Source organism: Bos taurus, chromosome 24, assembly GCF_002263795.3.
Source record: "Bos taurus isolate L1 Dominette 01449 registration number 42190680 breed Hereford chromosome 24, ARS-UCD2.0, whole genome shotgun sequence".
Classification (NCBI taxonomy): domain Eukaryota; kingdom Metazoa; phylum Chordata; class Mammalia; order Artiodactyla; family Bovidae; genus Bos; species Bos taurus.
This window is the reverse complement of record NC_037351.1, coordinates 30,415,775-30,441,515: the sequence shown is the minus strand read 5'-3', so window position 1 is coordinate 30,441,515 and position 25,741 is coordinate 30,415,775. Positions and strand designations below refer to the sequence as shown.

Here is a 25,741-nt window from a genome sequence, read left to right as displayed (position 1 = left end):
AGGCATCTGAGTTTGTCACCCTAACACCCAAAGTGATGTCTTATTTTCTCATACATCTTTGGACTCAGCTCTTTGCCTGGTTAGTAGCTTTTTGAGAAGTACACTTTTATAATCACCAAGGTAATGACTGATTCAGGAAAAGATTACGAATGAATGTTAAAACCATTCCGTGAAAGTGTGAATGAAGTACAGGGCATTTCCAATCTCACAATTTCATCCCATAGACTAGTTGTTGACTACACAGGGAAGAGACGCTTTTACATTGGAGAAATCTGGTGACTGTGACCTCAACTGAGTGTTCAGAATTACCATCCACAAAGGGAAACCACAACTGACATGCAATAAGATCTATAATAGCAAAAAATAAAAACAAAAAATAAACTTATCATCACCATCATGGGCCAGACAGACCCTTGTGATGTGATATATTGAGGAAGTAACATCAGCTATGCAGTCTTCTTGCAAAAAAATTAATCTGACTCTACCAGTGAAGAACCAAGCAGACAAATCCAGATTATGCAACCAACTCCAGAACAACTGACTTACTCTCTTCAAAACCAATCTCATGGAACACAGGAAAAGAAAGAAAGAAAAGATGGGGAAACCTTTCTGAATTAGAGTCTACAAGACATTAGTAGTCAAAGCAGTCCTGAGCCTTGATCTCACCCTCTATGGAGAAAACAAACAGCTATACAGACCCTTGCCTAACCACCCCCCACTCTGCCCCCAGTGGCTCAGTGGGAAAGAATCTGCCTGCCAATGCAGGAGATGCAGATTTCTGGGTTGGGAAGATCCCCGGGAAAAGGGAATGGCTGCTCACTCCAGTATTCTTGCCTGAGAAATCCCATGGACAGAGGAGCCTGGCGGGCTACAGTCCAAGGGGTTGCAAAAGAGTCAGACACGACTGAGTGACTAAACACCACCACCATAAAGATCCTTATTGGGACAACAGGTGAAATATGGATAACTATATATATTGTATAATTAAATGCAGGGCAAAAAATAAGATTGTAACTCCATTACATTTTGATTGACCAGCTCTCTGCTGAAGTACTTTGGTATCCAGGAATCTATTTCACTGTAAGGCCTAAAACTGTGAACATAACTTGTGATGTGTTTGCTCTGTTGAAATAGATCAGAGTTTCTGTAGAAAAAAATGTGCAATTGGGTTGGAGTTGTATAAATGGGCCTAAGAGCTCAGAAAAGAACAAAGGGCACAGAATTGCGTGCAGGGTTTGGTTGGGACAATACTAACTGCCCGGAGAGAGTGCTGGGTAAATGTTAAGTGATGACAATAAGCAGCAGAAAGTCCCAAAGCGGAGCCTTTGCTTTATTGCTTTTAGGAAATTTTACCCACGGAGAGTGGATTACCAGTAAAAAATCATACAGCAATTTCATTCTCCTTTCAGCAGACGCAGATGACCAAGCAGCCAGTGGGAGCAACCCTGGCTGTCTCCACCTGAGACAGTGGTGTATAGTCTCAAATAAGGAGAAATGAAACATGTGAAAGCCTGGCTGGCAGTCATTAGAGTAATTCTGTGTTTGGGCTGCCTCTGTGTTTTGGGGCGGGGTGGGGGGTTGGTGATTGGAGCCATTAACAGCTTACTTTTAGTTTCAGAAGCCACAGATATTTTCATTACTAGTGTCCTCAGGCATAGACTTTTTAATTTAAAAAAAGAAGGAAAGTTCAGGATGGAAATAGCCCATCACCACAGGAACATCTCTGCAGCAGAAACACATTATAGTTTGCCTGTCAATCTTATCATCCGTCACGCCAGGTTTCTTTTTGAGGGTCTGGAATGAGGAGGAGGAAGTGGGGAAGAAAGGTGATGGCAGGGCTGACAGAGGGGCCTCCAGAATCACTACTACGCTGGAAAAGCTGAGGGCTCAATTCCCAAGTGGTATCGACATCTCGGGTTTCTCACCTCCCTGGCTGATAAGAAACTGATCATTCTGAACCTGAGATTTTCCCTACTTCTTCCAAAGCCATTAATACCCTACTTTGAGGATTCTTTTGGACAGGTGTTATGGTAGATTCAAGTTGGCTACAAATTCTTGGTCGCCTCCCCAGTGACCAAGGATGGGTTTCATTCCCCTCCCTTCCTTGAATCGGGGCTGGCTCCGTATCTGCTAAATTAACACATCCCTGCAGAAGTGCATCGAGCAGTTGCAGGCCTGGCCTTCCAGGGGACCTTGGCTTCCTTCCCTCCTCTTAGAACCCAGCTCCCAGGCTGGCTGGGGCCCAAGCCACTCGGGGAGGCCCATGGCCAGCCAGCAGGGATTGGCAGCACCAAGGGGGCCATCATAGCTATCCATGCCCCAGATGACATCGTGTGCAGCCCAAGAAGCCCAGGCCAGGCCAGTCCACACAAAAGGAGCCCAGAATCTGGAGAGAGAATAAAACGGTGCCCTTGGCTGCTACGTTTGAGTGCGGTTTGCTCTGGGAGTTGACTGGAATTGGTAAACTCGCAAGAAAGGTTTATCTTGCTCACCAATGCAGAAGCATGGGACCCAAACCTTACTAATGGGAACAGAACCATTCAGAACAAGGGTCAACATCCTTATTCTCGAGTGGGTTTTGATCTCAACATTGGGTTCAGCTTTTGGATCTCTTTCTGACACTCCACACAGAAAATTTTACAATAGAAAAATTTCATTTTACTACAGCCTCACCCCAACACGTGTGTCTCACACAGACCTTATTTTTTAAACAGAGTTTATTGTATTTAATACATTATAAAATTTGAAAAATTGTAGGAAAGCAGCAGACTCAAACTGGAGCAACTCTAACAAGGAATAATTCTGGCCCCTTTGCAAAACTGATCAGTTTAAAAACAAAGTAATGTTCATATCGGTGAGGCGGACAAAAAAGTGTGACTTCTGTACAAACTATATTTAAAATTTCATGTCTCGCATCTTTCAAATGCAGTGTGCTCATGAGAGTTTTTTTTTTTTTGAAGTTCTGCTCGGTCCCCCATCTCAAGAGAGACATGAAACTTCCCATATGCAGAGAAATGCGATTCTAGGTGTTTTTGTTTTCAAAGGAAAAAGAAAGACAAAGGAAAAAGAAACAATGGATGGCTGTTGGCAATGGAAACCGTAAGGAGATTCGTCCTCATTGCTCATGGCTTGTTTATTGGTCAGAGGCCTTGGGAGGCCCAGGACACTTCACGGCCATCACAGCACCAACTGTAGCTACCACCTTTTTTCTTTTTGCATTTCCTACCTTTTGACATATATATATATATTTATATATTTTTTACACCTTGAGGATATCACTATTCCAATTGTTCCCATATGAATACAGGTGTGGTCTCTATTGGATATAAATGTGTCTTTTATTCAACTTTAGGTCCAGGACTCAGTTTGCTGTCCCAACTGCACATAAATGTCCCTTTTTGTGTTTGCGTTATTTGTGGTGTATGTTTTTCTCCTTTTGGCAGAAGAAATACATCCATCTAGTCCAGAGGCTCTTGCTTTATCCGGATGACAGAGGGTCCACGGGGTGTCCGCCTCAGTTCCCGCCGCAGGACGTATTCGCTGAACTGAGATGAGTCCACGCCTCCCCCACAGGAGCCCACGACTTCAAATCCTCTTTGCTGCAACCTCTCGAGGACCTGTGAGGGGTCGAGACAAGCATCTGGTTAGCGACCAGCTAGGTCCTTTGGCCACGTAAACAGCCCAAAGACTGTCCCACAGTTTGACATCATGCGCAGCTTGAATCCATCTTATCCAAGCCCTAAGTCTCTCTGAGTTTCTGTTTTCAAAGACTCTGGATTCCAAGGCAGGAGGGAGCGAGCAAACGTTTCTAGTACCTACAATGTGCCGTCATAAGCTAGCTCCACAGGTGCCAAGTTATTCACTCATTACAACCACCTGGCAAAACAGGCGGAGCTGGTCCACTTGACAGATGAGAAAACTGAGGCTTACACCTAGTAAGTGATGGAACTGGGTTTCCAACTCAGGTCTCTTTGGCCTCAAATCCCATGTTTTCTGCAATGCCATCTTGTCGGCAGAAAGACAGGGTTCACATTTCAAAGCTCATTTACCACTAACATATCCGGTGAGATGATAAAGACTATGGAGAGACAGTGATGTTATCTGAATTTACTTCATCAGTGATTCAGCCTCAACTCATCCACGCTTGATTCAGCCACTGTTCTAACTGCCTGACACTGAGTTAATATATTTCAGCCTGGAAGACCGATGCAATTTCAACAGCAGAAGAAATGGACTATTAAAGACAGTCAAGCTTTATCTAGAGCTTTTCAAGCTGTGGCATTTGAAATAGATTTATTGCCTAGTGTGCATCCAGAGAGGCAAGAATAAATGCAATGGTTATTTATATATGTCCTATATTAGAAAACATCTAAAAATTTCTCATATAATTAATAGATATTTATAATATAATCTAATTTTGAAACCAAATACCTAATGCCAGAAAGATCCCTAGGTTTGTCATTACTTGTCTGACACTCTTGAATGCAGGGAAGAATTCTTGCAACTCTTACATACACAAAAATATAGGAAACTGATCCACAGCAGTATGTTTCTTTAGGAATCTAACAAGTATTAGACTTCCAAATGTTCCCTGCCAGAATTCTGGATATAGTTAAATTATCTCTACACCACTCTAAAGGCAAGATGATTCAATCATAACTTTAAAAAAATGCCCGGCTCAAATTTTTTATTTTTATTTTGGGGGTTAAGTGAAATATTATCAAATAACTTTCAAAATGTGAATATACAGTAGATCCCTTACTATGTCTTTTTTTTTAACTATTATTTTTGGGGTGCCTACTTTTACATGGAATATAATCTGCTATTTTGCAAAATAGCTAATTAGATGAGACTGGAAAGCAAGAATATACTTTCTAAAAATTAAAACTTCAAATGTTGGCAAATTAAAAAAAACCCAAGCAAGTCCTTATGAGAACAAAATGAACACTCTTCCCTGCAGCATCTACTTCTGTACATGAATTTACAATGCATATGCACACCAGGCAGCAAAAGGACACAATGAAGAAAACAACCTCTAGGTTTAAAAGTAAGACATTAAGATGTGGTGGCAGCTGAGTAAAAAGGTGAAGAACCACTCACTCTAAGATCTCCCCAGTAAAGGCAGGAATGTAGCTTGTCAGCAAAAAAAACACACTAGTTTGCTCGGCCAAACCACAGCCTTGGTAAGGATTCACCTTGATAAGGAGAGGAATTAGGAAGGTAGAGGAAGTTGAGCAATAAAGAACTTATCTCGGATATCGTTTGTCTCTCAGTGTTGTTAGGTTGTTGATTTCCTTTTATAAGGACATTTCTAAGCTGCCTCCCCAGAGGATCTAATATGCATAATATGATAATTATTCAATACAATCGATCCAAGGTTACCTTGGAGGTGGTAAAACTTATTCCCATGTAATGCAGACAGCGTATGCTTCTTGGCCATTCTTCTTTAAGTATCAACTGGTTAACAGCAAAGTTCCTTAAAGTCAGTGATCATTTGGGAATATTGAAATCACTCTGGTAGATACATTGCTCCTGTGCCTTAGCCTGAAGCCTCTGAACACCTAGAGGACTGGGCCTGTCCTCTAGATGGGGCAGGAGCTAGTATGGCCATGTCGTATGACAATGTTAACCCAGATGAAAACCCACCTCTGATCAGACTTGAATAATGGGGCAACATGTCAGGCTTGTGAATGTCTGATAGTTATTCAGGGGCAGGGCCCTGGAGAAGTGATGAAATGCTCCTAGAGAGAGCGGGGGGCAGGGCACGGGTGGGAGAGATTTCAGGGCTCTGGAAGCCCCGCTCAGGAGTGGCACCGGGTGGCTCAGCTGTGCCTCTGCACCTATGTAGCCCAGGGCTGCATCTGGGGTGTGTACCTTCCTCCTGCACGCCCAGCGCTCAGGGTCGGCCAGTCTCCTGCTACTCTGCTCTCAGCCATCTATTCACAAAATTCAAAAATTATAAACAGTTGGGAAACCATCCTTAAGAGGCAGAATGGTAGAGTGGGTGCTTCTAGTCTTGGAGTCTGGGGGGAGTTTTTGTTGGGTCAATACTGAATAAAATCATGGGTCCATTCCAATGAAATCACTCCATGGATTTCCACTGAGTTACACAGACCTGGAGTCAAGACCCAGTTGTGCTTTGTTTTCTCATCAGCAAGACACGGAATTAATAGTGCCTACCTGTTAGGGTTGGTGTAAAAAGACAAAGCACTTGGCCCAGGGCTGGCACACATCAGTTACAACAGTGATCACACCCGCTGGCGTCTAAGGCACGTGGCCCCTCACACTGTGTAAACCCAACTTCTGAATTCTGCCCTTAAGTCTTCTTCTCCTCCCATAAACATCTCTACCTCAAAAGATGCTAATTCCATTCATCTCATTTCTCCATCAAAAATCATAGTCATCCTTGGCTTTGATCCTGTAGCTCACAGCCATTATCAGAAAACCTTGCCAGCTCTACGTTCAAGATATTCACAGTGGTCCAGTGGTCAGGACTGCACTCTCTCAATGCTGAGGGCTTGGGTTCAAGTCCTAGTCAGGGAACTAAGATCCCCCTAAGCAGTGAGGGGAGTGCCCCCAAAACAGAACAAACAAAAATTACTTTGGGAATTCCCTGTCAGTCCAGTGGTTAAGACTCTATGCTTCCATTGAATGGGGGCAGGGGTTCAGTCCCAGGTTGGGACACTGAGATCCCACAAGCCTGCAGCAAGGCCAAAAACATTTTAAAAATAAAAATGAAAACAGAAGCTGAAATTTGTTCAAGGCCATGGGACAATTTTTAAAAAAAGATTTATTTATTGATTTGGCTGCATCTCATCTTAGTTTCCCTGCCACACGTGGGATCTTAGTTTCCCGACCTGAGATCGAACCTGAGTCCCCCTCACTGCAAAGCAAATTCCTAAATGCTGGACCACCAGGGAAGCCCCTCCATACAACAGTTTTAAGACATCATTCAGTACTCTGTTCATCAAGCCATAATGGCACTCGTGAACATGTATGTGCTATGGCAAGTGTGTGCCTGCTTGATTTTGTTAAAGTGTGGACTAGTTTGGGAACAGGCATTGGAACACCTGCATGGCACAGCTAAAAGAAAAAGATATTCAGAGTCGGACACGTCTCAGTTATTGCTCGGACCCACTTTCTAACTGGTCCCCCTGCTTGCCCTGGTTTCTACCTGCCGCTGGAGTATTCATTTTCAAATACGAGTTACAACATGTCGACTTGCTCAAATCCTCAAATGACTTTCCATTTGACTCACACAAGCGAGGGAATCAAGCCCCAAAGAAAGCAACACGAAGAATCCCAGAGTGCTTCCCACCCTCTGTGAGGCCCTCCACTGTCTGTACCGGGGGGCTCGGCACTCCCCACCCCACCTTCACTGCCTTCAAGCCTCACTGGTTTTTCCGATGTTCCTCAATACATCAAGCATGTGCTCCTACCTGGGGAGCCTCAGGACTAGATGCCCCCACCCCTCCAGGATACGCAGCCCCAGGCATCCTCCTCTCACTACCTGCTCAACACTTAGGAGGGTGACTGTTCGCCCGGCCACCCTACTCCATTCTCATAATATAAGCTCCATGAAAAGGCAGCTGTGGTCTGTCTTCTCCCTCTGTATCTCCAGTGCTCATACCAGCACCTGGCACATAACAGGTGCTCAGTAAATGTTTGTGGAATGACTGAATGAAGGCCATGGAGCAGCAGTCCCCAGCCTTTTCGGCACCACAGACTGCTTTTGTGGAAGAGAGTCTTCCCCACACTGGGGTAGCAGACGGTTTCAGGAGGATTCAAGCACGTTACATTTACTGGGCACTTCATTTCTATTACATCTGCTCCGCCTCAGATCATCATGCGTTAGATCCTGGAGGCTGGGGACCCCTGCTGTAGAGGTGTGAAGAGTTTACCAGCCCAGCAGAAGTGCTACCACGTGAGGGCTCTCCAGCACCATGGAGGAAACGCACCCCATAAGGACAAGAGTGAGGAGCAGCCCCGAGAGGGACCCTGGCGGCCACACAGCGCGTGACGACGCGGTACCTGGACTGAGTTGAGGTGACAGTAGCCATTCAGCGGAAACCTGATGACGTGCGTCGAGTCGTGATTCCAGCCCGCGTTGACGGAGTTGCACATCACGTCGCCGATCTCTGGGAACACTTCTTCTATCAAGGATTTGTCTCCGCTGAGCGTGATCCTCTCTCCGAGGTCTGGGGCCACACGCACCACGAGGCACTCGCAGGGCCTTGAAAAGCGACCACTTTCTCTGTCCTGCTTCCATCTTTCCATCTCCAACAGCATGGGCTGAAGCTGAAAATATTTTGCCTCTTCATATAACAAAGTGTAGTCCTTAAAAGAAAAAAAAAAGGTATCTCATACTTAAAAATGCAAACATAAGGTACTGAATATGTCCACATCTAGGGGGGTGAATTTCTTACCTCTGTTATTTTGATATTCAAATCTGGGTGTAAATGTTTTATTTGTAGAGACAATTTGCATTCACTCATTCTTGCAGTGATTGTAATAGGAGTTAAGAGTAATAACTGGGCTTCCCAGGTGGCACTGGTAGTAAAGAACCCGCCTGCCAATGCAGGAGACATAAGAGACAAGGGTTCGATCCCTGTGTTCGGAAGATCCCCTGGAGGAGGGAACAGCAACCCATACCAGTAGTCATGACAGGAGAATCCCATGGACAGAGGAGCCTGGTGGGCTACAGTCCATAGGGTCGCAAAGAGTTGGACACGACTGAGTGACTTGGACAAGAGTAATAAGGGGTAGGTGGGACACTTCCCATGAACTAAGTCCTACCATCCCCAGAGTTACCCAGTGATTTGGGAATCGTTTTTATTCCCATTTTGCAGATGAGAAAACTAGTGTGTGAAAGGATTCACCAAGACTTCTGTCTTTGTAGGAAAATGCCTTTGAGTATTTAAAGCTTGATTGTGTTGTTGAGAATCCACGTTATAACCTCAGGATGGAACATGTACGTGTGTCGAGGTGACAGAGGCATAGCTGTGCCCTATTCACCCCGAGTCTACGCTCCTTGCCACCTGCAGTGGCAGCTCTAGGACTTCTCGAGGAGGGGGAAGGGCTGGCCCACCCTGCAAGTGGGGGTGGAGAGCTAGGGAATGAGCGCCTGCTTTTACTTATGGATGGGTGAGGGTTTGAGAGAGGCTGATGGATGATGCGCTGACCCCTGCCAGCCCTCAGTGCCCCCATCACAAAGCGAGAGAGGCGACAACCTCCGGCCCGGGCTCCTGCAAGACGGTGGTGCAGTCCCCAGTGTTCACCGCCCCACTGTTTACAACAGCCAAGACGTGGAAGCAACCCCAACATCCGTCGACAGAGGAATGGATAAACATGTGGCACATATATACAATGGAACATTACTCAGCCATTAAAAAGCATGAAATAATGCCATCTGCAGCAACGTGGAGAGACCTAGAGATTGTCATACTGAGTGAAGTTAAGTCAGACAAGGAGAAATAGCAAACAACATCCCTTATGTGAGAAAATCTAAAAAAGAAATGGCACAAACGAACTTATTTACAAAACAGACTCACAGACTTAAGAGAATGAACTGGGGGGAGAATGGGGTGCAGGGGTAGTTAAGGAGTTTGGCATGGACATGTACACACTGCTATATTTAAAACAGATAAATAACAAGGACCAACTGTATACCACAGGAACTCTGCTTAATGTTATGTTGCAGCCTGGATGGGAGGGGTGTTTAGGGGAGAATGTGCATGCTCAGTCATGTCTGACTCTTTGCAACCCCATGGACTGTAGCCCACCAGGCTCCTCTCTATGGGATTCACCAGGCAAGAATACTGGAGTGGGTTGCCATTCCCTTCTCCAGGGCATCTTCCTGACCCAGGGATCGAGCCTGAGTCTCAAGTCTCCTACACTGACGGGTGGATTCCTTACCACTCCGGCCACCTGGGAAGCCCTTGGGGGAGAATGGACACATGTCTATGTATGGCTGAATCCCTTTGCTGTCCACCTGAAACTATCACAGTGCTGTTAATAGGCTGTACTCCAGAATAAAATAAAAAGTTAAAAAAAAGAAAAAAGACAGCAGTGCAGGAAAGGAAACTAACCTACTCTGAAAGCACAGGAACCCAGTCTTCGGGAGTAGTTTCTTCTCGTCTTAAAAAACTCTATTAACATACATACAAGCCACAGAACGGGAGGACAAGAGAGGCTGAGCGGGAGGCAGAAGCTTAGGAACAATGTTATCAAGCAGGTCAATATTATGTCTAAACGTAACTATGGCCACAATCATTTCTGGCTGTAAGATACGTGGGTGCTTGTCCAGACACGCTGGCTGAGAACATTTTAATCACTGACAGGCATGTTGCCTTCCTTCCAACTGGCTGGAGCTGGCAGGCGTTGCCCGGGGCCTTGCAGGGAGAGCCAATGCCTGAGCTCAGGGCCCGAGTGCCACCAGAGGCCTCAAGACGGGACAGGGCAGGAGGGAGGGTCACCACGGGGGAATGCTTTATTTGTCACTTTGCTCTTTTTGGCAAATAGCAGCGGTGACATTATTCAAGCCTTCCAGAGAAAACAGTTTGGAGGAGCAGGAAAAGAACAAGCGAGCCCCTGCTGGATCACTGCCTTCGAAACAGAGAAACTCGGGCCAGGTAGAAGACACGATTGTGGACGCAGGTCAGCAGAAGGGGCTGCTGCTCTACTGTCGTCTCCTAGCAACCCCATCACTACGGGAGCCCCTCCCATCATCTCATTTCACCTGCTCTGCCTCCTGACTCACAGGAGCTGCTGTTTCGTTTGGTGTTGAAAACCAAGCTGAGGTGTGGCCGCTCTTAGGGCAGAGCTGAGCCCCTCAGCCCAGCCCAGCCTGAGGGTAGGAGTGGGGTCTGCGGGTTCCTCCCAGTCCACCCGGGGTCTCCACTACCGTACCCTGGCCGTCTTTGAAGGCCACCAACTGTGAGATACCAACCTTAGTACTTACTCATCAAGACGACGGCTCTCAAGGAAATTTAAGAACATTATTGAGAGTTAGTTACACAAGCAATAGAAGCGAGACCTTCTGCTACTGCTTTTTATTTCTCTGTGAGATTTAATTACAAATTTTAACACAAGAAAGAATCTGGACTTCTGAAAGGATGCCATCAAGTCTTTAAATCTTTTCTTTTTCTTTAAATGCTTTTATTTATTTTTGGCTGTGGTGGGTCTTCACTGCTGTGTGGGCTTTTCTGTAGTTGTGGCGAGCAGGGGCCCTACTCTCTAGTTGCGGTGCATGGGCTTTGCATTGCAGTGGCTTCTCTTGTTGCAGAGCGTGGGCTCTAGGGTACAAAGGCTTCAGCAGTTGCGTGAGGGCTCAGTAGTTGTGGTTCCCGGACTCTAGAGCACAGACTCAATAGTTGTGGTGCACAGGGCTTGTTGCTCTGTGGCAAGTGGGATCTTCCCGGATCAGGGATTGAACCCATGTCTCCTGCACTGGAAGGCAGATTCTTTACCACTGAGCCACCAGGAAAGGCCAAGTCTTCAAATCTTAAAGGTGCTCACAGCAATGTTCTTGACCAGCCTTGACCCTGTGCAGGAATCCTTTCTAACATCACTGAGTCATGACCACTCAACCCCTGACTGAATGTTTGATGCTTATAACCTAACAAGGCACAGTATTTTCTTTGTTTGCAGCTCTGATTATTGTAAATGTCTTCATTAGAATGACCTGAATTTCCTGTTAACTTCAACTTACTTGTTCTTAATTCCACCCTCTGGAGTTTCAGCCATCTTAATCTTTGACAAAGCCTTTGACTGTGTGGATCACAACAAACTGTGGAAAATTCTGAAAGAGATGGGAATACCAGACCACCTGATCTGCCTCTTGAGAAATTTGTATGCAGGTCAGGAAGCAACAGTTAGAACTGGACATGGAACAACAGACTGGTTCCAAATAGGAGTACGTCAAGGCTGTATATTATCACCCTGTTTATTTAAGTTATATGCAGAGTACATCATGAGAAATGCTGGACTGGAAGAAACACAAGCTGGAATCAAGACTGCCGGGAGAAATATCAATAACCTCAGATATGCAGATGACACCACCTTTATGGCAGAAAGTGAAGAGGAACTCAAAAGCCTCTTGATGAAAGTGAAAGTGGAGACTGAAAAAGTGGGCTTAAAGCTCAACATTCAGAAAACGAAGATCATGGCATCCGGTCCCACCACTTCATGGGAAATAGATGGGGAAACAGTGGAAACAGTGTCAGACTTTATTTTTTTGGGCTCCAAAATCACTGCAGATGGTGACTGCAGCCATGAAATGAAAAGACGCTTACTCCTTGGAAGGAAAGTTATGACCAACCTAGATAGCGTATTCAAAAGCAGAGACATTACTTTGCCAACAAATGTTCGTCTAGTCAAGGCTATGGTTTTTCCTGTGGTCATGTATGGGTGTGAGAGTTGGCCTGTGAAGAAGGCTGAGCGCCAAAGAATTGATGCTTTTGAACTGTGGTGTTGGAGAAGACTCTTGAGAGTCCCTTGGACTGCAAGGAGATCCAACCAGTCCATCCTGAAGGAGATCAGCCCTGGGATTTTTTTGGAAGGAATGATGCTAAAGCTGAAACTCCAGTACTTTGGCCACCTCATGTGAAGAGTTGACTCATTGGAAAAGACTCTGATGCTGGGAGGGATTGGGGGCAGGAGGAGAAGGGGACGACAGAGGATGAGATGGCTGGATGGCATCACTGACTTGATGGACGTGAGTCTGAGTGAACTCCGCGAGTTTGTGATGGACAGGGAGGACTGGCATGCTGCGATTCATGGGGTCGCAAAGAGTTGGACAGGACTGAGCGACTGATCTGATCTGATCTGAATGTTTGACAAGTTAACCCTTCAAACATTTGAAGACGACTGTTGTGTCTTAATACTATTCAGGCTGAAAATACCCAATTGTTTCAGCTCCTAATCATTTGTTAGGACTTCAAAGTTCTTCAACATCTGGTAGCTACAACTGGCCCTTAAACAACACAGCTTTGAACTACATGGGGCCCACTTATAGATGGGATTGTCCCACTAACTATGTACCATGATGCTACAGGATCTGCGGTTTGGTTGAATTTGTGGATGTGAAACTACAGACACAGAGAGCCAGCTGCACGCAGGCTTGGAGCTCCTAACCCTCACACTGTTCAAGGCGCAATGGTACTTGAACTTGTCAACAGCCTTCCTAAAACCCAGACCAGAACGGAACCTAACGTTTCAGACATGCTCTAATAAGCGCATCACACAACCTTCGTACAACCTGGCTGGACACTGAAGCCACCGTGAACTCAGCCTGTGTTGGTTCTCAGTTGCTGTGGTAATCATTACCGCCTGTTTAGTAGCTTAAAGCAGCACTTGTTTATTCTCCTCCTGTTCCGGAAGTCAGAAGTCCAAGCGGGGTCATCACAGCTGTGTTTGTCCTGGAGGCTCTACGGGAGAATCCGTTTCCGTGGCTTTTCCGGCTTCCAGAGGCTGCACCCCTGGCTTCCGGTCCAGCAGCACCGCCCCCTCTGCTTCCAGTGTCCCATCTCCTGCTCTTACTCTGACCCTTCACCTCCTTTTTTCACTTGTAAGGACCTTTGAGTACGTTGGCTTCATCTGGATTATCCAAGATAATCTCCCCATCTCAAGATCCTTAATCTAATCACACCTGCAAAGGACCTATTACCATGTGAGGTGACATCCTCATAGCTTCCAGGAATTAGGACATGGATGTCTTTTTTTAAAAAAAAATCTTTTTAAAAGACTTTTTGATGTGGGCCATTTTAAAAGTCTTTACTGAATTTGTTACAATACTGCTTCTGTTTTATGTTTTGGTTTCTTGGCCCCGGGGTGTGTGGAATCTTAGCTTCCTGACCAATCTTAGCTTCCCAATCAGTATGGAACCTGTACCCCCTGCATTGGAAGGCGAAGTCGTTAAGACTGGACCACTGGGAGGTCCCCAAGGATGCCTTTGGGAGGCATTATTCTGCCCTCCACACAGCATAAGATCCTATTAGTGTTCCTGGCAGCCCCAAAGTCCCATTATTCTATTCACATTCCCTCAGAGTGAAATTCCTACACCTTTTTTTGCACAGCTGTTATGGAGCTAGATCTGCCTCATTCAGCATTTATGAACAATTTAAAATCCTCTATTACTTATCCCTCTTTAAATTACATACTGGAGGTTCTGGACTTGTTCCAGTGTAACGAGAAAATTCAGATTCTTTTACCCAACGTTCTTGGTCTCCTTCTCATTTTGGTGTCATTTTGAACTGGGTGTTCTGTTTCTATGTGTGAATCATTTTTTAAAGTACAGAGAGGACAGGGCTACCTACAGGCCTTTGTTCAGGCTGACTCTTGGGTCATAAATTTAGTCTCTGGATTCAGAATGCCAAGTGGTTATACAACCTATAATCCAGCTCATAACTGTGGCATCTATTAGACATCTTTTTGAAATACTGTGCATTTGGGTGGGACTTTGTGGGGAAGGCTGGAGGTGTGCAAGGGGCTCCAGGTTGCCATATTGCCAGAGACTCCCCGTTAACTGTTTACGGCTCCAGGCTACTTATCTGTCAAATGAGGGGGATAAATTGCATTCAAGTTGCTTCCGGCCCTGCTAAACTATGAGTCTGTGTCCATGACAAAGCCCGGACCTACAAGTTTGTCTACCATAACCCCAAAGTAATGAGACTAAAGGACTTGGGTTACAAGTCCCCCTACACTGACTCAGACCACCTCTTTTTTTTTTTATCTCTGAGTTCACAAGCTGGGTGTGTAATAATCCATTCTGAAATCTGCCCATGGACTGACAGCCTCTTCCTACCTAAGTTGCTCACTGCTGCTAAGTCGCTTCAGTCGTGTCCAATTCTGCCATAGATGGCAGCCCACCAGGCTCTGCTGTCCCTGGGATTCTCCAGGCAAGAATACTGGAGTGGGTTGCCATTTCCTCCTCCAATGCATGAAAGTGAAAAGTCAAAGTGAAGTCGCTCAGTTGTGTCCGACTCTTTGCGACCCCATGGACTGCAGCTTACCAGGCTCCTCTGTCCATGGGATTTTTCAGGCAAGAATACTGGAATGCGGTACCATTGCTCACAGTTATATTATCTGCTTTGGGAAAATTAGGGAAACACTGGCCTTTATCAGGTTTTTGGCCCTGCTCAATGATGTCTCAAGGATCCTGCTAAGGGTCATTCAAGTGAAGGATTAAAAGGGTTCCTCTGAAGGTCAACCAGCAGATGGGACGTCATCTCACGGACCTAGCCTTGAACCATCTCAAGCTGCCTGGTGTTCTTTTAGTCTCTCTTGACTACCTTGGCTCCATTTCTTCCTTTTCCGCTGATCTGCAGGGCAGAGCCCTCTTGTGCCGCAGGAGCGAAGGCTGGAGAAGGGTTGAGCACATGCGCTTGGTGCAGCTATCAGCTCCCCACGCCAGCTTGCCTCCCAGCATGGTCCTCCATCAGCCCTAGAACCAAAAAGGTGGCTCCTGTTGTTACCATCTCCTGTATGGCTAAGCTCACGCTGGCCATCCTTTTCTAGGTAGGCTCCTTTGTATCAGTCCTTCTCTGCTTCCTGAGTTTCCCTTGTGGCTCAGCTGGTAAAGAATCTGCCTGCAATGCGGGAGACCTGGGTTTGAAAGGTCCCCTGGAGAAGGGAAAGGCTACCCATTCCAGTATTCTGGCCTGGAGAATTCCATGAACGCTACAGTCCATGGGGTTGCAAAGAGTCGGACACAACTGAGCGACTTTCACTTTCACTTCTCTTTGCTTCCCAGCCGCCTCCCATCTCATCAGAGAACTCCCTGCAGAACAGCCCGCCTCTACCGCCACTCTCCTTTCTTTCCTCAATAGCAATCACACAATTATACTGTCTCAATTGCACATTTTTTAGAGATTATCCTGTTTCCTTTTAGGCTTTCTGGCCTTGTGGTTATCTCTTTGGTCTCTCAATTTCTTTTGAAGTCATTTTCCCTGAAGCCTCAGTTCCTATCTGATGATGCCTGCCTTCCTTTTGTCAATTTTTGCAAACTCTGGACGACTCAGCCTCCTGGAGACGGGCAGGTGTTTACGGAACCACAGCAGGTTTGGCCCCAGTTCTTCTTATGAAGGAAGTGAATCCAAAGCATCACCTCTGCTTTCAGCAAAGTGAGTCCAGAATGTTCTAGATGCCGTCACCTTCTCCACTCCCAGGCTGATGTTACCTTCCCTAAGACAGCATCAACCATATCTCTCAGCCTCATAACCAGTAAAAGAGAGGTTATTCACAGACCTTTTCATGCTGAAATAATTTTAAAGTCCTAGAACACACATTTTTTTTAATTAAAAAAATTTTCTGAGATTTGCAAGTTTTGAGAAGCAGAAAGATCAAGATCTCATTTTACAGGTGATTCCACTGACGTTCCCTGAGACGCTGGAGAGAGGTACACAGAAGAGGAAAGTAAACGTGAGCAGACTCTAAGAGGCATATGGGCCATGTTTCAAAAGTTTATTTCTTGATTAAATATTTGAATTCAGAAGACATTTTCCTACAGGGAGGAAAGTGATATACGCAGTACGCTGCTTTCCTACTGCTGCCATCAGAGATTACCACACATTTGGTGGTTGGAAACAGCACAGATTTATTCTCTTAAGAGTTCTGGAGGTCACAAGTCTGAAATGGGTCTCCCGGGGCTAAAGTCGGGGTATTGGCAAGGCCACCTTCCTTCCAGAGGCAAGGGGAAAAAATATTTTTCAGCTTCCAGAGGCGACCCTGTTCCCCTGGCTCCTATCCAGCCACCACACCACTTCCTTCCTCACATCTTGTCTGACTCTGACCTCCTGCCTTCCTCTTTCACTTCTGAAAACTCCTGTGGTTCCACTGGGCCCGCCTGGATTATCATGGATAATCTTCCCAGCTCACTGGCTCTTAAACTTAATCACATCTGCATGGTCTCTTTATGCCAGGTAAGGTGACACTCACAGGTTCTGAGGATTAGAATGCAGACGCCTTTGGGGGCCATTACTCAGCCTCAACACGCAGCTTCCAGTTCCACAAAAAACTTCAAAGGCTTATTTCACTCCTAAGGTACGTGAAGTTTTACGGGTCCTTCCACTCAAAAGGCAACTCAGCCACTCTTTCATGCATTTTAAGACCTGTCTATGTGCAGCTGCCAAGCTAGGCACCGTGGGCATAGAGAAGGCTTTTTGGTGGGAAATGCGTCCAGCTCTCCCCACAGAGATCTAGAAGCCCTCCTCCTACCCACGCTTGGGACATGGGATCCTGCTCCTGGGCCATGGGATCCTGTTCCTGGGCTGTGAGATCCCTCAGCTTGCTTCCCAAGATGGCAGGTCATGTACGTATCAGGGCACTTGCCGAGAGGAGGTGCCAAGAAAATGAGGGGAAATGAAAGTATTTTTTATATTACATTTCATCAAAAGCACTCATGTAGTAGTTATCATAAACAAAAACAGATCCCCATAAAACTTTCCTTAAACAAATTTTTTTTGAGAGCGTGGGCCACCACAGTTTTCTCACTGTTGGAGGTTTGGGACTTCTAAAATTCTTAATTTCCCTGGCTCTGCAACCTTCCCTCCCTTTCTTCCCATATTAATTTTTTAGAGCAGTTTTGTTCAGGGCAAAATTGAGCACAACATATAGAGATTTCCCATGTGTCCCCTTAACCCTACATGAACAGCCTCCCCCAACTTCGACATCCCTCATGAGGGGACCATTTGTCACAATCTATGGACCGACACTGACCCACCATACCCAAAGTCCTCATTAGGGTTCATTCTTGCTGTTGGCCATTGTGTGAGTTTGAACAAATGTCTGATGACATGTATCCAGCATTATAATATCATACAAAGTGGTTTCACTGCCCTAAAAACCCCTCTGTGCCTCGCCTATTCCCCTCCTCACCCGCATACGCCTTTCTTTTCCTCAAAGCCTGGAAGGACTGGTCCACTTACTTCATTCCCCTTGCTACCACTTGGGACTTCTTGCCAGGAGGCTTGCTCCCTGTTCAGTGCCATTGGCTTCTAGCTCCTCCTGACCACTCTTGTTTTCCTGGGGCAAGGATGCCCAGCCTACAATTTAAATGATGGCCAGTAAAGGAAACACAGGCAGTGGCGAAGTCCCTTCTCTCCCTGCCACTGTCTCCACTCTCAACTCTCCAACTTTTCAAAAGAAAGCCTAAAGTGTACACTTAAACCTATCAAGTCTTTAGACATACGTTGCCGTTTATGAGAAATGAGAGGCTAGAGTAATGAGCTCCCATAATCAGGCAAATTCAGATGGTGGGACATTCCATAGGGCAACTGGCCAGTCTCTTTAGCAAGTCAGCATCATATAAAAACAGAACTATGTGTGTTCATGTTCAATCGCTTAGTTGTGTCTGACTCTGTGACCCGTGGACTGTAGCCCACCAGGCTCCTCTGTCCATGGGATTCTCCAGGCAAGAATACCGGAGTGGGTTGTCATTTCCTCCTCAGGGGATCTTCCTGACCTAGGGATTAAATCTGTGTCTCCTGCTTGGTAGGCAGATTCTTTACTGCTGAGCCACCAGGGAAGCCCCCAGAATGGTATTATACGAGATAATAAAAAGGTACGGACATAACTAGATTCAATGAAGTCTTAGATGAGATATCAACTCGGGAAAACCAAATAGAAAGGACATTTTTGGGGTCAACCATGGAAATGTGAATATGGTTGCAAAATTAGAGGAAATAAAATTTATTAAAATGGAAAGATAGAGATATTGTCTGAAATAAGCATAGAAAAAGACCCAGAAGGCTATGCACTCAGGTTTTATCAATAATATCAGCAATCTCTGAGTGGGATATACTGTTTAAACTTTTTTTTTTGGCTTATCTATATTTTCAAATTGTCTACAATGTACATATGCTTTTTCTACAATATTAAAAAGCTATTAGAAACAACTAATAGACGTTTGAACTTAAGCCAGGAAGAGGTAAGTTGGGGACTATCTGCTGAATTTTTCTTTATCTAAGAAGGCTAGACATTCATCAGATACCAAAAGAGATGTCAGCAACATGGCGGACACTTACCAAAGATGTTCAAAATAGAAGCCTAGAGAGGGATAATTTTGTGGTTCTCCATTAAAAAAAGGAACTAAAGCTCTGGACTCCTGATGAAGTGGGAATCACAAGTGTGTGCTTATGTACATGCATGCATGAGTGTATATGCATGTGTGCACCCACACACACCTATGCATGCATGGGTGTGAGCAGAAAAGAGAGCAATGATGAATGAGTCAGTGTAATGGAGGTGGGGGGCAGGAAATGAAGGGAAGATGAACAGACAGTCTTCACAATAAAACCCAGCAGAGAGTTGTACAATCACTTATCTAGAGAAGAGATTCCAACATCTTTCAGTGGGAGCAAGGCACAAGCAGCTGCCACTTAAGTGGTGTTCTGAAGTATGAAATTATCTAAATTGTTAAATGGGTATCTGGCTCAGACAGCACATTTGCAGAATGAGATTTTCAGGGGCTGAGGATGCTGTGATTTCGAGATCGCAGGCATGTGCTCAACCCAGCATCAAACAGCTGGAGATGGGGGGCAGGTAATCAAGGAATGTGTTCCCTGCAAAACCAGGAAGAGAGATGCTCTCCACATGTCGGATGCCACGTCCCTTTCCCAAGGTCAGGAAATAAACTCTGCTGAGGAAGAAAGCACTATTGTACTGCTCAGGAAGGGGCAGACTGAGCCCGTCTGCATGCTCCAGCGCTTGTGATTTGCACGATCTGCAGTACACACACTCCCATCATCAGCCAGTACAGCTCAGGTTCTCCCGCTGCTCCACCAGGATCCCGACTCCCTGTACTTTACAGCCTGTCACCCAGAGGTTCCGCGGGAAACATTTCAGAGCTCTGGGACACGTGAGGTTCATCTGAAGTACTTTTTGTCTTCCCCCAAGCGTGGGCTACAGTTGAATCCGTAGGCAATTAAAGGGTGTGTTCTGTGCTCAGCCTTGATGAACGGCAGGTCTTCCAGGGCTCTGGAATCCCAAGGGAGCACCATAGCGCAGGGAAGCACCCATCCCATCCTCACCAGGGGGGTGACAGGTTGAGTCCTCAAGGAACCGTCCTCTGGAATAGGTCACAGCTTAACTCCCATGCAGTCTTTCTGAACGTCTAACTTGAATGTTCTTGGAGGAAAAATAATGCCTGCCACATTTAAATGTGTTTAAAACGCCTAGCTCTGTTTCTGGAACAGAATGCAACTAGAAACTCATGGCTATTACCAGGTTCTCACTGTGATTCACCATAAATTGCTTTATATTCCCTGGCATCTGTATCTCTTTTAATCATGGAAATTATAAATTAATATATTTGCCACACAAGTAGCTTAGGATGATGTTGCAAACGTACAGGCTTTATGTTTTCCATTTAGTCCTATAAGGTTTTAAAATATTTGTATTTATTTTTGGCTGCATTGGGTCTTAGTTGTGGCACACAGGATCTCTGGTTGAGGCGACTGGGCTCAGCAGTTGTGGCACGAGGGCCTAGCCAACACGAGGCACATTGGCTTGCCTGGGAAATCCCATGGACAGAGGAGCCTGGTAGGCTGCAGCCCATTGGGTCACAAAGAGTTGAACACGACTGATGTGACTGAGCACACACGCGTGCACACAACTGTAATATTAAATATCAGCCACAAGTGTTGAAATAGCCAGTCAACAGCACCTTAAACTAAGGGAGATTTGTTTTTCTCACATGAGAAGTCAGAGGTCCCTGGCTATTGGCAGTGGTATCTGCCTAGTGATGTTATCAAGGACCGGACGCTGTCTTTTTGTTATGTCATCTTCAGTGTTGACGTTCTGGCCTCATGCTTGTCACCTCAGGGTCATAAGGTGACTGTCATAGCACTCACATCTCTTAAGTCTCCTGCATTGGCAGGTGAGTTCTTTACCACTAGCACCACCTGGAGAAGGCAATGGCAACCCACTCCAGTGTTCTTGCCTGGAGAATCCCAGGGACAGGGGAGCCTGGTGGGCTGCCGTCTATGGGTCACACAGAGTCGGACACGACTAAAGTGACTTAGTAGCAGCAGCAGCACCACCTGGGAAGCCCATACAGCTGGGTACATAGTGCTAAACAAGAGAGAAAAATAATTACAAATACACTGTGTGTGACCATGGAAAATAGGGGATACAGGCAAATCTAAGCTAGACTAGGCACAGGATGGCTTAGTGATGAAAATGATGACCCCTAAGTGATAAATAGGGCTTCCTAGGTGGCTCAGTGATAAAGAGTCCACCTGCCAAGCAAGGGATATGGGTTTGATCCCTGGATCGGGAAAATCCCCTGGAGAAGGAAACGTCAACCCACTCCAGTATTCTTACCTGGGAAATCCCATGGACAGAGGAGCCTGGTGGGCTGCTGTCCATGGGGTTGCGAAAGAGTTGGACAAGACCTAGGGACTAAACAACCAGAAGTGATAAATCAAGGTCAGGGAAAGAACATCAGACAGACGGAGCAGTCTGCTCTGAAGGGGGACAAGAAGATGGTGGGGCACAGGTGTAAGAGCCAAACAGGCAGGGGTCTCGGGGGCTCTGACAGGGCTGTGCTGCTTTGCTCCATGAACAATGAATGGGAAGCCCCTGTAGAGGGAGTCTGAAGCAGAAGCAGGTCACAATACAGTTTGTTTTTTGTAAGTGTCCCTAGGTGAGAGGTGGAGTGGGAGATATAGGGAGGAAACGGAGACGAAGGCACGGCCGTAGAAGGGCAACAGGAGGGGACCTGGCCACAGTGGAAGTGTTTTGACCTTCACCGCATCAGGGTCGACTTCCCATTGTGAGGCTGTGGTAAGATTCAGTGAGAAGTTACACCAGGGAGAACTGGGATCCCTCCACTGTTTCTGACAACTTCATGAGGATCTACAATGATCCCAGAAAGTTTAATGAAAAGAAGTGTCTCCTAGTTTCAACATGGAAAGTGGAGGAGAAGGAGTAAGTGTAGAAGAGAGCAGACCAGTGATGAGTCATCTGAGCTGCCGGACCTTGGACCAGGGACGGGGGATAAGAGATGTGGATTGATTCCAGAAGTATCTGGAGCGTTCTATGGGCCGATGGATGGATGGATGTGGGAGGGGCAGGACTGGAGCAGAAAGGCAGATTCTGGCATTTTCCTGAGATAGGACACAAAGGAAGAGGAGCTGGTTTGGTAGTGGGGAGGAGGAGGCGGGCCTGGCCAGCTCCTGGGTGGGCAGCTCAGGTTAAGGAGGCCATGAATGATCCAGGTAAAGGTTCTGAGTGGAAGTGCAATCACCTTAAAAGAGAAATAAAGGTGACATTTCGCCTCCACCCGCTTCCCAAGCCCCAGTGCCTTCCTTCTAGGAAAACATCAGAGACTAAAGCCCCTTTGGTCCCATGGCAGCCCGGACATCACACTTGGCGTCCTTTCTCTACTGGCCCAAGTTGCTCTACCAGCCGTAACGCCTGCCACCTGGGGCTCTGGGTCTGCAGAGAGGCTGGGGTCACCCCCAACCCCCACTGTCCGCCCCCCCACCGCAGCCGCCTCTCCCCTCCCCCACTCCTCCCTTCACTTCTGTGCATCTCCACAGGGGGCCTCTGCCTGCTTTCTAGCAGCAGCCCTCACTTTCTTCCTCTTTTTTTGACCTTCTTCCATGGCAGCTGGTGTGGGAAGTGGGTGGTGATGTTCAACTCTGCAGCTGGTAGGCCCGGAAGCATGGGGCCTGCTGTCTACCATCCACTGGCTGGCTCTGCTTGGTCTAAGCAGGTTGCGTCCCCAGCTCTAGGCTGAGTGCTGGAGACAGAAGACTTGCCGCCTGGGGACCTCCCTGGTGATCCAGTGGTTAAGACTTCACCTTCCAATGCAGGGGCTGTGGGTTCGATCTCTGGTTGGAGAGGTAAGATCCTGCATGACTCATGGCCAGAGCCCCCACAAAAAAAAAAAAAAAGAAGACTCGTGGGCTGGCAGGAAAGGGCACGCGGAGAGAAGCATGTATATCGTGGGCTGGCAGGAAAGGGCACGTGGAGAGAAGCATGTATACAGTGAAGAGCACCCTTGAAAACTGCCTAGTAAGGCGCCATATTACAGATCCGCAAGACAGTTTCCTTTCCGAGTTGGAAGAGACTATCACTGATAAAGCTGCCAACTTTCATTTAGGAGCCACGTTGCACAAACCAACTTCCCACATCTGTAAACGCTGGAACTGGGCTCAACACCAAGAGAGGCCGGCTCTGGAAGGTTCCCAGGAACTGCCACTGGCTGGGGAGCAGCAGGGCCAGGAGAATTCCTCCAGCTCATTCCAGGGCTGCAGGGAGCTCTACATGCTCACTGCAGTTATTACTCTTAGTTTTCTGCCAAGTGTATATTGTTCTCATGGAAGCGACATGTGTACATGACATGACTCTTCTATACTCTTTCCCATGTGGCTAATCATGCCTGGCACAGGCCCACTATTCAAAGTCCTGAAGGAGAGGGTGGATGAGAGGCCCCTCAGATCCCTGTTAATTTTAAGATCTATTCTTCTTTTGGTGCAGTGGTAAAGAACCTGCCTGCCAGTGCAGGAGATGAAAGAGACCCGGGTTCGATCCCTGGATCAGAAAGATCCCGGGAGGAGGAAATGGCAACCCACTCCAGTATTCTTGCCTGAAGAATCCCATGGACAGAGGAGCCTGGAGGGATACAGTCCATGGGGTTGCACAGAGTTGGACATGACTTGGCACTTCTAGATCTTTTTCTATTTACACATATATATGCATAATTTTTACATGAATAGAAACATACTATACATATTCTACAACTTAATATTTTCATTGAATAAAATCTTGTTTTTCCCCCCACATATCAACTAATCCATAGTATGAATATTCTATAATATTTTGTAACCATCTGCCATTGTTAAGCATTTTTGATTGTGTCCAGTTTTGCTATAACAAATATAACTATAGTAAATGTTCTATGTACATGTATCTTTGAATATTTATGTGTTATTTCTAGAAATAAATGAATAGACATGGAATTGTTAAACATTCTAAGTACATATATCTGAATATTTATGTGTTACTTCTAGAAATGAATAGACATCTATAATTTAAAGATTTTGAAACTACCACTAAACTGTCCTCCAGAAGTATTTAATAGTTTTCACTCCCAACCACACTGTTCCTCAATACTATATCTTGGGCTTCCCTGGATTGCAAGAATCCACCTGCAATGAGACAGACCTGGGTTTGATCCTTGCATTGGGAATATTCCCCTGGAGGAGGGCATGGCAACCCACTCCAGTATTCTTGCCTGGAGAATCACCATAAACAGAGGAGCTTGGCAGGCTTTAGTCCATGGGGTTGTAATGAGTCGGATACGACTGAGTGAATAAGCACACAGCACTACCACTAAATTGTCTTCCAAAAATATTTAATAGTTTTCACTCCCAACCACACTGTTCCTCAATACCATATATTACCAACATTTTAAATTTTTGCCAACCTGATATAAAGTTTTGCCAGATTTGCCAATCTAATATATATTTAAGTTCTGCTTCTTTGATACTAAAGAGATTGACTATATTTTCAAAATTTAGTGGCAATTTCTATTCTTTTGAGAAACTTGTTTATATTTTTAAATGTTTTCCATTGGGTTGTTTCCATGTTTCTTGTAGATGTTTCAGTTCAGTTCACTTGCTCAGTTGTGTCTGACTCTTTGCGACCCCGTGGACTCCAGGCCTCCCTGTCCATCACCAACTCCCAGAGTTGGCTCAAACTCATGTCTTTTGAGTCGGTGATGCCATCCAACCATCCCATCCTCTGTTGTCCCCTTCTCCCGCCTTCAATCTTTCCCAGCATCAGGGTCTTTTCCAATGAGTCAGTTCTTCACATCAGGTGGCCAGAATATTGTAGATGTTAAGGAGCTCTTTTACGATGGATATTAATTTTTCACTGTAAATATTTCTCATCTGACACTTGTGTTTTATTTGTATATAGTGTCTTTAAATTAGCAATTTTCTTTCTTTTTTTAAGGATGCCTTCTGTGTAGTTAAGTTTTGCTCAAGTAGGTCTTCTCTGCCTAACAATTATACTTTTGTGGAATCTCTTTTTATTTTCCTCTAATACTTTGATAGCTTTACTTTTTATGTTTATCCCTGGAATTTTTACGAACTTATGATACAGACAGGGCTCTGGCTTTACATTTTTTCCAAAGGTCTTGGTTTCAGCTGTCTCAGTGCCAATTACTGACTATTCTTTTCATTTCCCACCAATTTGAAATACCACATTGACAATATATCAAATTCCAACATACACACACATCTCTCCCCCAATCCTGTTTTTTCCCATTGATCTATATGTGTATTTTAGCATCTATTAGGATCACACTTTCTTATCACTGTATCACTGTAGTATGCTGTGATGTCTGATATGACACATTTCTATCACCACCAAACATTTTTTAGCTATTCTTTTTTTTAAATTGGAGGATAACTGCTTTAAAATATTGTGTTGGTTTCTGCTGTATAATATCACTTTTTAAGCTATTCTTAAGCCTCTTTTTTCTTCTACACAAATTTTATAAATGGGTCAAATTTCACTGAAAAAATCTATGACTTAAGTGGGTTTGCACTGAATGTATAAGATAGTCTGAGCATAGCTGACATCTCAACAATATTGAGGCTTCCCATCCAAGAACACGAACATCCCTTCATTTATTCAATTCTTGTTTTAAACTTGCATGTAGAGATTTATAGTTTTCTTAATCAGACTCTGCATATTTCTTAAGTTTATTCCTGGGTGTTATAATTTT

The 25,741-nt window shown here is 45.5% G+C and overlaps 1 protein-coding gene across 5 annotated transcripts in view; it reads right to left on the bottom strand.

Annotated features, from left to right (window-relative positions):
• Nucleotides 1-2,699: 2,699 nt before the first annotated feature.
• The window catches only part of KCTD1 (potassium channel tetramerization domain containing 1), a 212,169-nt gene continuing 189,127 nt past the window's right edge, over nt 2,700-25,741 (bottom strand). For 4 of the 5 annotated variants that reach the window (XM_024984411.1, XM_005224077.5, NM_001080360.2 and 1 more), the window contains exons 4-5: nt 8,032-8,337; nt 2,700-3,617 (exon numbers count right to left, since the gene is read on the bottom strand). In XM_024984411.1, the coding sequence (XP_024840179.1) occupies nt 3,459-3,617; nt 8,032-8,337 (465 nt within the window). In that variant the 3' untranslated portion in view covers nt 2,700-3,458. Of the gene's footprint in view, nt 3,618-8,031; nt 8,338-25,741 lie in introns of those variants that run through there. The other variant, XM_059880994.1, reaches the window with a different exon arrangement.